Source organism: Danaus plexippus, chromosome 30 (genome assembly GCF_018135715.1).
Source record: "Danaus plexippus chromosome 30, MEX_DaPlex, whole genome shotgun sequence".
Lineage (NCBI taxonomy): Eukaryota > Metazoa > Arthropoda > Insecta > Lepidoptera > Nymphalidae > Danaus > Danaus plexippus.
In genome coordinates this window covers 134,338-151,693 of record NC_083557.1, presented here as the reverse complement: position 1 = coordinate 151,693, position 17,356 = coordinate 134,338, and the positions used below count along the sequence as shown (strand labels likewise).

Here is a 17,356-nt window from a genome sequence, read left to right as displayed (position 1 = left end):
TTCTGAAATTGTTTCAAACTTACTGTTAAATGTAAAAAAAGAAAATAAACAACACTTCAGAATTGTGATAAGATTAATAAGAATACTAATATATAGTATTTACTAATAGTATGGAATATCCCTTTTAAATTAAATTTGAATCTCTCTAACAAAGTAATGAAGCAATAAATAAATAACCAATATACAATCGAAGGTCAAAAAAATATTATTCAAACTGAATAATACCGTGTTACATCTTTACTACAATCGCTTCTTCAGTAATGTTTCAATGCTTTTTGCATATTTGTAAAATATATAAAGAAATATGTGATGTGTCTTTCATAATAACACCACCTATATATTGTTCAGTAACTGATCATTTTACGTTAAAACAGTATTAAAGTCTGGACACCAAGTAAGATATAAAGGAACTCCTCTGTTTTCATAACAATATTAATATTTAATATGACTGTAGTATTGTATCTTCATGAAATACGTTTATTTGTTACTTTTATATAACATTATGCATGCAATATTTGTATTCTACGGCACTCATTCCAATAACATTTATTGGTTTGCTATGTTTTCTTTCATTGATTTTAGAATATAACACCTCGTCTGCCCGTGATCACGGTTGCTGTAAAGTAACCGAAACGTCGGGATTATGTAGTTTTTAAATAATAAAATCCGCGTAGTAAATCCGAATAACACTAGTTTCATTTATTATTCCCATTTTAAGAAAAAAGTGATTCTTATTTTAATTGCCCTAAATCGTATTATTACCCAAATAATGGGTAATTAATAATAGAAAAATAAAAATAAATATATATGCATTGTACTTTTATATAAGTATAGCAAGATTTTTAATTAATCTTTGGTATCTATATTTATTACAGAATTAAGAAATGGAAAATAAAAAAAAGGTTCGATTACAAAAGATTTATTAAAGCTTTCGTCGTACAGAAATAAATAATTATTTATTTACAATAAACCGTTACCGTTACAACTACCAAATCTGAATTATTACCAACAACCGTAAACAAATTATGTTTAAACACTGCTTCAATTAATTATAATCATACTAAGTAAGTTATTGTATTATAATTTGCAATAACAATTATGACGGCCTGTGTCTTTTTAATCAGACTGTTGGTATATCCAAAAACAACGAAATTGATTATTTTTCCTCTCCTTATTCATACGTTATAATCATAATTATTAAAATAATTCTAAAAGCGATTACAATATAAACTATTTTTCAACTCTCACATTCATTTACAACAGCCAAAGAAAAACATTTACAAATAAAAACAAACATAAAAGTATTCTTTGATCAAATGGCAATACAAAAATCCAATATTATATGAAAATCACTCAGATGCTCTCTATCACGTTCTTATAAGCAGCAAAAGAGAGAGACAGCAACAATCGTAACGTTCCATAGACAACTTGTCTGACGTTCTTGTTTTGTAAGACCAGTCTGAACACTAGCACCATGATGAAAAAGATCACGCCTTTGTGGAGGTAGTACATCCTGGAGACATTACAATAAAATGTTATACATTTGAAATAATATTCATTATTAATAACATATATTATGAATATACCGCCTTTTTCGATGCCTTATATGTTTTAGATTCATATTCCAAGCAAACGATAATTTTGTCCATATGCAATTATACTTATAGCTTTTTGTGTTCGAAATAAAATATGCATATTATATTTATTTAATCTAATATGAAACTAAAGTTAGCTTATAAATAATATTTACCTATTCATATGTTTTCGGGCTTCGTCTAAATTTTCATCTTTCTCCTTTAACAGATACTTCCGGGTTCCTCTTATGAAGTTGTAGTACTGTTCATCCCAACTGGAACCGATATAAATAATGTTTTAAAAAGCAGTCTGAACGCAAAAAACGTCTTTTATATAATTTAAATATCAACTTATAAAATCGTGTTAGTAGACTAGTTAATGAAGCTATTGTTGTATAATTAACAATTAAAATTTCTGTAAATTTATGATTAATCTATACGTTAATAAAGTTTTTGTTTCTACGTTGGGGAAAAATTAAATGTAACTTCATTAATATGACTTTGTGTTCAAATATTCGATTCACATTACTTCGTGAAATAATCCGTCACCCGTCACCTGTCACCTGACACCTGTCACCCGTCACCCGTCTCCTGTCACCTGTCACCTGTCACCCGTCAACCGTCATCTGTCACCTGTCATCCTTCAATAGCTAACTCACCTGATGCTCTTCGGGTCGAGGTTGTATATGGCGGCGTCAGCGGGGGACAGTCTCGCTCGTAGTTTGTCAACGTTGTCGGTATTGAACTTCCACTCTCTAAGAGCGAAGAACGCCAGCACCTCGTTCATGGCGCGCATCTTTTGTTCCGCTGTTATGAGACTCAGTCTGTATGGAAGAATCTTTTATAGTATACTGAATGCACAAGTCATCTAATCGTATCTAAATAATTATATGGTACTCACTTCATTTTAATCCCAAGTCCCCTGATGATGTATTCCGCTATATGTAAAGGTATAGTCTGCAGCAGGAACTCGAGCGCTTTGTGCGCGTATCTATGAAAATATTGATTATTAAACATCCGTATTCTTTTCAAAATATTTTCTTCTGAAATTATTTTTTGAACATTTTGTTCAAACAAATATTTTATACAGCAAGTTGTCCACATTACGGAACATTTATTTTAATAACTCTATCAATCACTTGCAAATGAAATCTTAAATGTTTTATGAGGGTTTCATGAGCGCAACTAGCTTATCAAGACGCTTGAAACAGAACAGAAGTTGTGTTCTTTGTAGACAAAGTAAATTATATAACATATTGTTTACAACTCTTTCTCTCTCTCATCGTCTAACCTGTTCTGGACCCCAGAGCCGCATGGGTACCACAGGCAGGCGTCCAGGGGGTAGTTCAGGAGGTGCTTCTTGAGAGCCGTCTCGAACTGCCTCCAGGTTGTGGGGTTACTGTTTGTGCTGCAGTTATAGACACGGACGGTCGGCAATCTGGATACAGGAACAAAAATATACTTAACCCGTAAGAAACCAGGGACTAGTCAATTATATTCTTCAATTAAAGTGCACTTAATCCTTGCTCGATGGCTCGATAAAAAGTTCTTACAATAACGCAAAATCTCCTAGACGAGATATTGGAATATATTTTTTGCATTTGTTCCTCAAATGTCCTTTGAATGCCAAGTGTCTCGTGTATAAGACCACAGTAAGATGGCGTGGTGTCCTGGTTACCTGTCCACAGCAGTTTCCCAGGCCACGGCCAGTAGTGTGTCGATGGCGATGTCCACTGGTAGGAGATCAGCGCGAGCGTCAGGGCGCCGCACGAACACGTGAAGCAGACCCTTGCCAGCCGCCGCGATCACACCGCTTGGACCGTTCAGGTTCTCAATCCATCCCGGGAACGGGTGACGAAGAGACGAGATCACTGAAGAGGAGACAGATGATGTTATGACGGAAGATATGCGTAATAGCACAGCAATAAGCTTATGATGATGGGTTTCTCGAAGATATAGTGTAAAGAGCAATAGAAATGAATTGAATGATTACAGAGTTAGGGAAAGAATGGCCCACGTCGAAGGGAATTTTCTAAATTTTAATAACTAATGTAATGGTGTTGTGCGTTTAAATAGAGGCTACTTTTAAACTACTAGGTATTGTGACGCTTTGAGGTATTAACTATTGCGCTTAAGACACAACTATCCAACCGTTAAGACCACCACGATGTTATCATGAAGACTATACTTAAAATGTCAGTGCAAGAATATTTTGTCGAGTACAAAAATGTAGGATTCTGCTCTCACCGATCGTGGGTCTGAATATAGCCACAGGATACCTCTGAGTCCGGCAGCGAACCGCCTCCTCCGCCATCGCCTTGGTGAAGGTGTAGGTGTTGGGTTTTGGTTTAATGTATCTGTTGAGAAATCTCCACTCGTATCACACTAGCAAAGCCAAGAATTTTAAAATACAGAGTTGACGGTGAACGAAAAGTAACTAACAGATAATTTCATTAAACAAATTCCATTCATAAGAATCTTTCGAGACTATAATTTATTTTACAAAGATTATTATCGTTAGAGAACGTTGCCAAAACAGCTTGTTTGGATCTCCAGAAGATTATATATTATAATATATTTATTATTTGGATGTCCGTATGTAAAGAGAAGCTCACTCGGGTGTAATATTAGCTAGAAGTGGTTTGGGCACGGCTTCGACGAGCGCGAGAAGGCGACCCAGATCAGCCGGCGGCGTGTACACCTTCTCCTCAACACACGTCAGCTCCGAGTTACTGTAGGCCGTCGATACATGGACCAGGGCCTGTTGAAAAAAGAATTACAGAAGAAAGAATAAAAGATAGACCTTTGAATAGAAGAAAGAAGATTTCTATCACTTCTAGATTTATTCACACTATGGCCTTATTTTTTTTACATTAGCTCCTTCCAGTTACCTGTAAATTCGGAATAGTGTCGCAGATGTCCATAAGCCTGGTTACTGAGAGTACGTTTTGGTCTACAGCGTTTGGAAGAGCTTCGTCGAATTTGAGGGTTGCAGCAGAATGAAATACTATGGACACCTGGTAAGAGGTTAAAAGAAAAAGTGGTTATTAATAATAGTAATAGTTCGGCTAAAAAATCATAATATATACAAAGACTTACATCCTGTAAGTTCTTGAGATGCTCTGCATCTATAGCGAGTCCAGGTTGAGAGACATCTCCAGGTATAATGCACAATTTGTCCAACTGACGAGGATTGTTTTGACGTATGAGGTCGAAGACCTTGAAAATTGGATTATTTTAAGTAATATGTATTATATAAAAGAAAATTATAAGCAATATAATCAGAAAGATACGCCTGATTATAAATTAATACCGTACCTGTGAGCTTTTCAATTGCTGTAATCTTTTTTCAGGCGCTACACCCTTTTTCGGTCTCAGAAGGAGGTGCAGTTTACCAACGTCAGGACAGGTAGACAACAGCCTCTCTATCAGAACCTATAAAGAAAAAGTCATGGTACTCATAGAAAAATAATATCAGAATAACCTCATAACTTATAGAATAAAATAGATTTAGTCTTTAAGTATTTTTTAGGATCTTTTTGTGAAACGAGCTGTTTGATCTCGAAATTTACAACTACTGGGTTTGTTCAGTTTTTGTTGGAGTAAAAAAATTATTACACACAAAGTATAATTTTTTTAACTTTTATTGCACGTTAAGTGTGTATGTTAGAAAGGCACTACGAAGCGAAACTTTTTTACGACAATTATTTGAACACTTTGTTTCACTTACAACATTTTTCATTTCTTTAGTTAACAATTGTTTAACTTGTTGAAATATTTCCGGCACAAACAAATTATTTATAGTATCCAGAATACACCATAATTTATTCAACTAAAAAAAATATTAAATACCTTAAATAAATTAATTAATGTGCCGTACTCGCTATGACGCCGCGCGCTCAACCTAAAAAGGTCGGACAGACCCATTTTCAGCGTTAAATTAAAATTATAAATAATAGACACAGAGCTCCGGGAGTTAGGGGGTTTTTATTGGAAATTTCCTCCTCTTTCAGTATCTGTTCTTGAAATTTCTTAAATATTAATAGTTTATGAAATATTGGCAAAAAACGAAATGATTTTTTTTTGCTATGATTGTTTATAACTTTTGCAATTATTATGTCCTAATACACGTTTTCGGCACATTTTTCTGGGCGTCACTCCGGATCCAATGAGCTATAGCACGTAATTTTAAGAGCAGTATTTCTATTTTGTACCATTTTCAACATGTAAACTAGACTAATAACGATTAATTCATGACTGGAACGTGGATGCATTTCATTGACGTTAATTTCCCGTTAAAACCAGGTTTAAAATAACTGTAATTTACACTTAACTGTTTAATTTAACTGTTCGGTCATTATGAACACAGGGTCATTCCTTATCAATACGTTTCCTAAAAGCAGCCTCATCGTATATGGAGGCTATTATTATTTAATGGGCAGATCAAGGATCATTAACCGATTATCTCAATATGGCTAGGAGTGTAACACATCCAGCGACGAACCGTCCTTTGGCTGTCAAATATTAAATACTATTGTAAAATATATTTATCTTAGAAATCATTCAAATATTAAATGTTAAAATCTTTCCAACATTATCAAGATAAATAATAAAATTTCATACCTAATTGAAATCTAGAGTCATAACAAGAAACAAGCGAAGTAACGGAACGCCGCTAGTCTGAACGCGAATTAATTTAAGTTTAAATTTAAGATTTTTCATGTTATTCAAGGTGCTGCCTCAAGGTCCGCGAACCAGAAGCGAAAATTATGTCAATGTTAACATAAAACATGCAATAAATAAGTCGCTAATATACCGGATGAGGAAGTGAGTGTGTTCGTTTGTTGCAAGTTATAACTAAGATCGCATCACACTTATGAAGCGTAGTCGAAAACCGGACATACCCGAGCGGCGAGACAAGTGTGACAAAGGAGGACGCTGCTCTTGACCTCAAGGAAACGCGAAAACAAGAGTGACCGTGACCTTTTAGCCGTGGTCGACACATTATATTACATCATAGATAGAGAGGATCTTCACAAAGATAAAAATATGAATTGAATTAAAAGAGGTCCTTAAGAAGAGGTCGATTGAGATAATTGTTTTTTTTTTTTTTGCAAACAAGTATAAACCTGTATTTGTTTTGAGTAAATAAGATCGATACTGTTATTATAATTAAAATTTTTAAATACTTCCGCTGGTGTTGTTTGACACAATTTTAACAAGAAACCGGAAATTTCTCCTTCCAATATTAATTGATTGTTTCAGACAACACTATATTAATTTCGTGACAGATGAATTCTCTAACCACGTTTCCCGTCGCTGCTCGTTTTTTCAAGACCAGTATATGTTTCTGTAGAATATTTTTCTAGCCTCCCTCTCTCCCGCGGGGATTACATTTTCTGATTTACTATCCATTTTATATACTATAATAAAATCTGTTTGTACCAAATTTTATTCACATTAATAGAAAGAGCTTTTGTGTAGTCGAAGCCAGATATATAAATGAGACGAAACCTCTCGGCTTTCAATGGATTCACCGCGCGAATGCCGGGTCCATCGTTGCAGGGAGAGGAGCTTCAACAGTGACTGGGACTTGCGACCCAGGTGTAGGTTGAATTGGCCTCTATCTAACGCGTTAAACGCTCACCTCCTCTGTCCAAGCTCCTCTCCCTATTTAACCAAATTTGAAACGAACCTTCTAGGGCTGCCTTCGATGCACGTTCCAAGAATGAACTGATATTAGTTCTTGGCAGGCCGAAGATTGTAGAGAGGTTTGGCTGATGTACTTCTCGCTCCTACTTGTACCGCGTACAAATTTACACCGAACATAATCTTAGTGAGCTCGTAATACTTGTCGACCTTGATGGCATGGTCTTTGGGGATTTTAGTTTCCCAAGGAACCGTGAGCTCTCTACAACGCGCTTTAAAATTCGCGAATATAAAAATATGTCCGGTCTGGAGGCCGACGCACAAATATCCTCTGGGATATATATATTTTTTTACAAATACTGTATCGATCCCGTGACTTCGCTCACCTGATCCAAGTTATACACAGGGTTCGTCAGGTCCTATATTTTTGGCAAATAAAGTTCTAACATCATTCTAACAATGAAGTCCTCAAAATGTTGTTTCTTTTTTTACAAAAACAAAAAGCTAAAAAGTACGACTGTACCCTTACCGCAAGTTTGTATAGTTAACTTAAATACGGACAGTTACCAGTTACATTCACATAAACTACTTACATGATAGTATCAACATAAACCTATGAATGGCAAACTTTCAACTCTCCGTATTTCGTTTGATTATGCAACTCGAGCGTGGGTGATATTAAGTTGTGCTCTACATTCTTGAATGTCATCAGAGCTGTTCTTGCTGGAAGTAAAGCGTTTTTCCACAGATACCTACTTTGCCCATGAACCCTGTCGCTCCAGTTATGAAGATGTCTCTGCCAGCGTAGAACCGCGGCAACAACGCCTCACAGGGAGACCTTGGTCGACCCACCATGGCGACTGAAACTAAACGACGTATATAGTGATATAAAGTCATATATTATGCAAATTAAAAATATATTAATCTCAAAGAAGCTGTAGTTAAACTGGTCCGTCTAGAGCGATCGCACATTAAGATAAAAGATTAAGAAATTTATCGTATATCGAACTTTATTCTCATGACGGATTAAAAGTTGATTCGTCTCAGTTTATTGTATATTAAAATATAGTGACATTAACTATCACTTGTGTAACATAGAGCCGTGTGGTATATATAAGACGTTAATAATATGTAGTGTTCATTAGGTGGAATAACGTTGGAAATTGATAAAGACAAGCATTGGGACATCAGCAGGAGTCGAGTCCGCATTCCCCGGATTATATAAACCAGTCGCTTGACCAATGACGCTATCGTGCGCCCTGCTGACTGAACTAAACATTAAACATGTCTAATTGAGACGAGATCTGTTAAATCCTCCCACGAAAATCCCAAACCATGTTTAATAACTTAGCAGTCAAGAGAAAACATTGTAAGCCGTCACCGCTTCATGAAACGTGTTTTAACATTAAAACGTCGACTTAATACTTTAATTAAAACTTTATTAATAATGTCATTTGAAAGAAATCACATGGACCCGTAGTGTTCGTCGTTTGACTATAAATGGCCGCTCTCTGGTCATCTGCATATTTTAAACTCGGCTCCACCTTGATTATGCCAATTAGGTTTGAATTAGCGAAATACAATCAAATTCTATATTTTTGGAGTTCAGAGGAACAGACAGACACAGCGGTATTTCAGTCATAACACCTACAGACAAAAATTATTTATGCCTATATAAATTAATTCGGTGGCCTTGTAGCGTAAAGGTCTCGTGTCTTCTCTCCTGTTCTCCAAAACTTATCATTATTAGGTAAACGACTTTTTAGTATGAAATAGTAATCGTTTACGTAAGTGAATATTTACTAAGCATCTTCTTAAACAGATAAGCCGTTTGAAATCTTAAAGTCAGGCATGTTACGCCGCGCCGCGCCGTACTGATGGTACTACTAGCGACATCTATTATTCAAGTGCTGTTAATAATATCTCCGGTTTTAAATAAATATACATACTCTGTATTTACATCTAACAGCCATTGTTTCCTATTTCGTTAACTCGGCAGACAATTTATTTATTTTTTATTACCTAATTAATCTTTTATTATACCATTTTATCAGAAATTTTGACAAAATTTTTTATACGAAATATTGAAAATTAATATCAGTTCATAACATAATATAAATGCTTCTTATCTGGACCACTCACTTTATATCAAAGAAAAGATGTTGTCAGATGACAATCCTATTAAAATTATAATCGTGAATATTTTTGAGGATGTATCGATGAATCGGTATCCATGGAAACCAACCATCAGCGCCATCTGTAGTGCGTGGCATGTGATTTTATACATAATATATATAATTGTTTGGAAGAAACCCGCGGAATTAATATGGATTTCTGGGAAAACTTACACTCTATATCATATCTTGATGTCTGTGTTATATTCCTGTAAAGTTTCATCGTAATCCGTTCAGCAGTTTTAGTGCGAAAGCAATAAACGTCAACACGTCACAAACTTTCGTATTTATAATATTAGTTTTAACACACTATACAGTTCCCTCTGAGCCCGATTCACATTCAAACAGACGATGTCGCGGGCAAAACTATGAGTAGAAGTCTAACATATATATTGAAAGCAATATCGAAGTCTGGCAATAAATTAAAAAGACGATGAAACGTCTCATAAAAGGACTATAAAATATTTATTATTATTACTTTATTATAACATTATACAACACCACCAGGACACGTTTTCGTATCTTAGAATTAATGAGTGTATTAAATTAATTTAAGATACCGAACAAATTTAATCAAAGCGAGAGAATGACAGTAAATTTCAATTAAAATAAAACATACAAATAACATTAACATTTTAATGAGGACATGTCTTAATTAACATTTAAAATTAATTTTGTTATTATTATTATTTTTGTGATAGAAATAAATAAACATTTTAGGTAACCTTGTCAAAGATTTTTTGGAGTGGTCAATATTAGGGACAGAGAACGTCGGTAGATGGCGCTTATCATAAATAAAGTATAGTAAAACTAATACCGCAATAAACACAATGAAAATGTTGATAATAAAAATACTTACAAATAAAAAGGAAAACAAATCACAAATTATAGGATCGGTTGAATGAGAGCTACATTGAAAAATAGTAGTAGTTGTATATTAGTTGTAATAAAGAGTGAGAACGTGTGCTATCCCTCCGGCTAAGGCTCGCGACTCGGTGTTTGTAACAATAGGAGCAGTCGATGGCGTCGCAGTGTATGTCGCAACGACTTTATTGTTATTCTAAATGTATTTTGCTAATATTTCGCCACGGAGTCGTTTTATCATTTATTTTAGACGCGACTTCGCCTTGACTCGATTTGTTCGCGGGGAATTAAAATTCATATCAATTAACCGTGTGAAGTGTGAGGAGAAAGTTTGTACGGATAAAGTCATTGTGTGTCATGATAAACGGGGTAGTTAAAGTGATAATAACCGAGGTGCTGTTTTAACGAGTCTAATGCTGTGTTTTTTCTAACAAGAAATATAACATAATTATTGTGAAATCACAAACGAATCATTTGTTACGAAAAAAATACTCCTTCTTAGGTATATTAAAGAATTCGAAAATTCTCCGACCTTAGTTTTATAGCTCACTAAACAAATTAACATTTGTATAATTATAATTACTTTTACGTATAAATTAATGTGTTATTTATCTCTCTCATTGACACTCCTAGTTTCTTCCGACTGCTCGTCATCATCGTGACTATTATTTTGCCCTATTTAAAAAAAACTTCAACCTTATTCTACACTGGACTTTTTTTCAAAATAAAGTAAGCAAAAAATTATCTTTAATCTATCTTCAGAGAGCCTCAATGTGTACGTTTAACATAAGCTTGCAGATCGCTCCACACTCAGCGTTAATAGTTTTTCACTCATAAACCTTCTCACATCAGACACAGTAACGTTCCGTATGCCGTGTGAGGGGGACTTGTGGTAAGCTTGCCGTTCTCTCGACCGTATGCAACGCTCACAACTATCTCTGAGATGGAGTCGCGAGGAATATCAATAAGTCAGATTTTCCTCCTCACTTAAGCTGTGGATTTAGGATTCCTTGCTGGGAATACCGGCTTTTATTTATATTGTCTGAGTCGATAACAAACGAATGCGTTAATAACAAAACTATAAGTTGGACTGTAATAAACAATATCTACCAAGTTATTGACATCCTATTAATATTATACATGTGAAAGTTTGTATGAATGTATTTTGAGGTAGAGCCTAGCTGTGGTCAGTTACTACAGAAGTACCACCCTCTCACAGGAGATCTGCGTGAAGTTGTCTTTAATGACTGCGTTTCGTCCGATGAGTGAGAGAGCCGGATACCCTTTTCCCTTTCCCACCCTTTCCTGCCATTTCCTTATCATCACCCCGCCCTCTTTATCAATAACCAAGGTTGGCAACGCATCCACAATATAAGATATGGTGTGGATGTCAATGGTCGACGGTGACTCCTGCTCATCAAGTAGATCACCTGTTCGTTTGACACCTTTTTTATAAAAAAAAAGATTTTTGTTGCTCTTTCATATAAAATGCTTAATTCATTTTAATGAAACTTTACAAGCCAGAATAAGACACAGTCTATAACGCATCCCCCCCTCCGTGTAGATGCTTCAGGATCACATCCCGACCGTCGTACCGAGTGTGACGTCACGCGACACAGACCGTACGTGACGCTGACGGTCGGGTTTTTTTTATGTCAAATGGAGGCAAACGAGCAGACGGCCTACCTAATGGAGGTAGTACCGTCACCCATGGACATCCGCAAAAAATTTTGCAGATGCGTTGCCACCCTTATTTGGGGAGGAGGAAGAGGAAATGATGGGAAAAAGGAAGGGTGGGAAAAGGGAAAGGGCAACCGGATCTCTCACTCATCGGACGAAATGCAGTCATCAAAGGCTAATTCACGCCGATCTTCTATGAGAGGGTGGTACTTCCCAGGTCGAGCCAGCCCACGTTGGAGCAGCAGTAATTCCACCACAGCTAGCTCTACCACCTTAAGTGTATTGTTATAGCACACTATAAATATGTCTCACTGAGTCGTGTTTTGAACTGAACGCGGTCGGAGTCACGGTTGTAAACAAGCATATGTTATATTAAAGGTAAATATTTATTTAGTTGTGTTTTTGCTTCTCACTCGTCAACCTTTTCCGCATAGAAGCTTGTCTCAACGTTTACAAATGTATTTCATACGCAGAATGTGTATGACAATACTGAATCAATATTGAGGGAGTTATAACGAGCTACCTATGTATCTATAAGTCTGACCCGCGGATGTGTCTGTCATTTATATTATTATTAAATTATATTTTCAAGGATTGAACTCATATCTATACATATTTTATAATAGCGTAACCAAACTGACTTATATTATATATATATATGTAAGTTATTTTAATTAAACATTGTAATCATTGTACCATGAAGAAATTTTTTAGTTTAAAAAAAGGTCTTTCGCGTCCTTAAAACGTAAAATTACTGAACCTAAACAGTCTTATTTTAATTTACAATTTATTTTTAAGATATAACCACAGATTATAACGATTTGAATTAAAAAAACTCACTACTTACAGTTTGAACGTTTCACAGACGTTAATCCGGTTGTATTACATAAGTAGGTACGTGATATAACTATCGTTAATTTGTAATTAAATTTATCGGTATAATTTATCTGGAATATGTTGAGGTCGTGGTGGCCTGGAAGTTAGAGACCCGCCTCTCATACGAAAGCGCGGCGGGTTCGAAACCTGGCAAGTACCTATATGATCTTTTCCGAGTCATATGTACTTTCTAAGAGGATTTAGACACCACCGACGGACGGTGTCACCGAGCAGTATTTACTTAACGTAATGAATCGAAGAGATATACATGTTACTTAGAACAAATTAAATAACTGTTTTAAGTTAAGAAATTAATTTAATTAGTTAATATAAGCACGATTAACACAAGTTAACATAGTTTATTGTATGAAACGATAAACGGTTCGTATGTCGTTTGAATGAATACTAATGGTAAGCACATTGACTACAAACTCACACGTTAGAACATGCCATTAGAATGTGTGATTGTAACGAGACCAGTTTAAGATGTAGAGGTGTACATGAAGTTGGCAGGGAGCCCATCATCACGGAACGCGCGCTATGTTGAGGAATCCGAGGACTTCGACAAGAAGTCATTAACCGCAGGTTGAAATAAATAAATAAAATACATTTCAGCATTCAAAGACAACGTGTTGTTCAAGTTAAGATAACTACAGTTATAATGTAATTGATCTTGTGTTACGATAAATATTAATATAAAACATTTCTTCTTGCTAAATTATATATATCACACAGATAATATAATATATATATGTTTGTTCAGTCATTTCTCTCACTATATTATAATTTCTGGCAACGGACATTAGTCTATACAGATGATTAGACAATAAATATTCCAAACGAATAATATTAGCATAAAAGACTTTTTTCTTTTTAATATAATCGCCGTACACACTGTTATTCGTATCACAAGTATTTATTTCATTATGCTAATTTACGCTGTCCGAATGGTCAGCCTAAAAATGTCTAATCACAATTCATAATAGAGACAGCATCTCGAATATAAATAAACTGACCGTGACTCGAGCTGTGTCAGCACTTGGGCAACACATACGTGACTTACAACGCATTACACAGACAAACACACATCGATACACATATTGAGTTCAAAGAAAAACATACAATAAAATAAAATATATCCCGTAGTTCTCGGATGTCAGACAAACATACACTATTAATAATAAGACAATATTGTATATATAAGATCTCATTGATTTAAATCACATACGAACCTGTCTCTGTAACCGTAAGTCTGATCGGTGCATCTGTTCAAGTCAATTACTTTCAAGACGAGACTGAATCTATTGTAGTGAAGGTATATTTATAGCAACTATTTACATAGAATATCTCTATAGAACATCGAATCTAAAAAGCCAAACTTGTAAGTATTTAGACTTAATTCTTTTAGTAACTGTACAATAATAATTAGTTAACATTAAAATTGAGACGTGCGTCTCAGATGACGTGGAAATATAATCTATATCCTGTATACAAATAAATTAAGTTATTGAACTAAAAAAATACATATCATGTTTTCCAAATACTATATAAATCAAATTATAGTACAAATAGTAATTAAATAAGACGATGACGACCCTATACATGCAGCGGCACCCGACTTGCATCGCGAAATAATTATAAATATTATTAAGGCGAATGAAATGTCAGTTTGTACAAAGGTCGCCTCTATATGGCCCACGAAGGGAACGACCTCCAAAAACGAAACTACAGCCACCACACACACACACACACACACACACACACACACACTACAATAAATATTTACATTTATATGAAAATAATATTAAAGTACTAGTTCATTACGTATAACGATAATATATAAGGCTTAGATTTATGAATTAAAATATTAAGAGCACTCGAAACCTTTGTATTTATTTGAAAGATCTGTATTTTAATGAAGACGTAATCAATTGATACATGAACGGTTCCTCATATCTAGGCTACAGTATCAAAATACAAACTAGGCTTCGCTTAAAAAACGCGCTCACTCGAATGGGTGAAGTCGAGAAAAAAGATTATCACTCAATTATATTATAATTCGATTGAAGAACTTTTTTTGTCGTATTATATATAAGAAGGACAAAGAGAGATCAACACGCGGAATCGTTACGCAAAACCGTCATCACACAAAACAAAGAAAACTTAAATTCAAAATATTTGACCTCGCGGTGTCAGCCTCAACCCTTAGCCTTTGGCCCTTTCATAACTTACAAAATAACCAGTGGAAGTTACGAGAGAGCTCTCGTTATACTAAATAAAAGTAAGGTTACGAAACACCGACCTTATCCACCAACACTTAATAGTTAACACCTAAACACTGACAGTAAGGTTATGAGATTATATATAAAACGATATATCCGTATATGTTTTTACGTAGTTTGCAAAAAATATTAAATTTGTTCTATGATTTTTTTATTCTATCTGTTAAATCGTGTCAAGCTGTATGTATGTTTGTTTGTTTGTAGGTTTGTACATTCTCCGTATCCTGCATGTCCTTAGAGTCATTAAAATAGTATCATTACTATGTGGCTGTGAAGAAACGTCAGACTACATCCGTAAGTTACGAGAAAAAATAAATTTAGAACATAAAAATTCATAACAATAATTAAAAATAAAATATGGCTTTATATGTGAAAAAAAATGATGACCATCATTTAAATCTCAAATTTATATGATATTATAAACGAGACGGCACAAAAATTAACATATTTTGAAGATAATTAATTCAAATTTTTTGCTGAACTAGATAATAATAAGTCCATATGGGATTCTAACGATTCATTATACGAACAACGATAGTTTAAAATATAAAATAATATACCCGAGCGTAATTTTAATTAACATAACATTATCATATAATTTTAATATTAAATAAAAATATATTAATGAAAAGCTACTTTGATATAAAAATTAATTTTACACTAAATAATATACGTATGTATGGATTTATATCATTATGTTTATTGCGAATAAATAATTAATTGTTGGCGTTACACCTTAGAGAATATAGATCTGTTCCCGATATACGATATTTTGGACATAATTAATGTATGTCCGCGTCAAACGCAACGTCTACTGAACGTTTAATAAGAAATAAATGTCACTTTACAAAATAACAAGGACCTCAAATGTTTCCGAATGAAAATTGTTTGAAATTCTGGAAAAATATTAATGTTTTTTTTATCTGTGAATATAGGATTTAGATTTAATATATAGATAATTACGATTACGAATGTTTTTAACAAAACCAAAAGTTTGAAAATATATATTTTAAGATATACCTGAAAAAATACGATATTGAGTCTAACAATGTCTAATATCACTATTAAGAGTATTTCTTTTCGGATCCTCATAATTATCAATTGATTGTTTGCAAGAGAAAGACCTCGTTTATTAAATGGGAAATTTAAAAAATTACACTTACATAATAAAAAATGATAAAAATACTTACATTTATACAAAGAAACACAAAAATATAATCACAGATATCCAAATCTAGTTATTTAAGTGAGAACAGTTGTTTAGTTAATGTATATATAGGAGAGTACGAATGTCTGTCCGACGTGAGATCTCCGACACGACTGTAATCCTTCCGCGTTTGTGTATTTATTATAGTCAATATATCTGCGCGCGCGCAGCTTGTAGTACGTTCACATTATAATTCAATAAAAAAGGCTTACAAGCTGTAATTACTGTTCTACAACAGATAACTTGGTATCTAGTGCGTTGATAGGAACTCATATTGAGGTTGATACAGAATAATTCGTATCCAAAAATATGGAAGACCAACCAGCCTTTCCCTTCCAGCATCTTCTCACAGCTTCTCATATCCCTATACTCGTGAACACTCCTGTCACTCCTGCAACAAGTCCACATGTGTACCCCAGGACGGTGCTCGTCACTGCATCACCTCTCATCAAAATCGCCTGAACATATAGTTTTAAAAAACACACAGACTCCTACTTTCATAACCTTGTTTTTACGTTATTTTTTTTTTTCATTTTAATCAAAAAAAATATGTATATAAGACGGGCAGTCTCTTTTATATCCACATGTGTCTCGTGGGAGTATTGCTGTATCGAAACACCCTGGCTCTGAAAGATGATGAAGTATGCTTAAGTCTCAAAACCCTGGCTCCTGGCACAAGGATTATTCATCTAACCCTTTGTTAATTACTACTCCTCATGAAATTATCTGTGAGTTTGTGACACCTATATACTTAACACAAGTCTCCGACGATTCACTACATACGAGGCGTTTGCAGTGTCTCATTCAGTAAGCTACTTCAATACTGTTATATGCTAATTATTAGTAACAATATGCAAACGCTCCGTACACGGGTTGAAGATTCAAACTTGTGGTAAGAGAAGAGATGAGACAACCAATCAGTAGTGATATACGTCTGCATGAAACTGTATTTACGTACGTAATTCCGTCATTATTATAAAACACGTATTAAATGAGTTCACGTGAGAGGAACAATAAATAAGATGATTAAACATTATTGACATCTTTTGA

General features: G+C 34.4%; 1 protein-coding gene across 2 annotated transcripts; it reads right to left on the bottom strand.

Moving 5' to 3' along the window:
* Positions 1–903: 903 nt before the first annotated feature.
* LOC116776645 (putative fatty acyl-CoA reductase CG5065) lies at positions 904–16,449 on the bottom strand. 2 transcript variants are annotated; one of them, XM_032669886.2, is made up of 13 exons: positions 16,290–16,449; positions 7,980–8,083; positions 4,893–5,009; positions 4,674–4,793; positions 4,466–4,591; positions 4,190–4,335; positions 3,822–3,931; positions 3,253–3,445; positions 2,866–3,012; positions 2,476–2,565; positions 2,234–2,398; positions 1,751–1,849; positions 904–1,513 (listed from the first exon to the last, which is right to left on the bottom strand). In XM_032669886.2, the coding sequence occupies exons 2-13, from the start codon at positions 8,076–8,078 to the stop codon at positions 1,354–1,356; spliced, it is 1,572 nt and encodes a 523-aa protein (XP_032525777.2). In that variant the 5' UTR covers positions 8,079–8,083; positions 16,290–16,449; the 3' UTR covers positions 904–1,353. The 2 variants fall into 2 exon arrangements, with proteins under 2 accessions (XP_032525777.2, XP_061381572.1); XM_061525588.1 differs by having other exon boundaries at positions 7,980–8,089; positions 16,290–16,442.
* Positions 16,450–17,356: the final 907 nt, after the last annotated feature.

Bases quoted from the DNA above. Each gene is read 5' to 3' on its own strand.
- LOC116776645 (XM_032669886.2), bottom strand. From the start codon at position 8,078: ATGGTGGGTCGACCAAGGTCTCCCTGTGAGGCGTTGTTGCCGCGGTTC. The intron at 5,010-7,979 runs GTAGGTATCTGT...TTTTCTTTATAG, and splicing joins CGACAGGGTTCATGGGCAAA to GTTCTGATAGAGAGGCTGTT. The intron at 3,932-4,189 runs GTGAGCTTCTCT...ATTTCTCAACAG, and splicing joins CTAGCTAATATTACACCCGA to ATACATTAAACCAAAACCCA.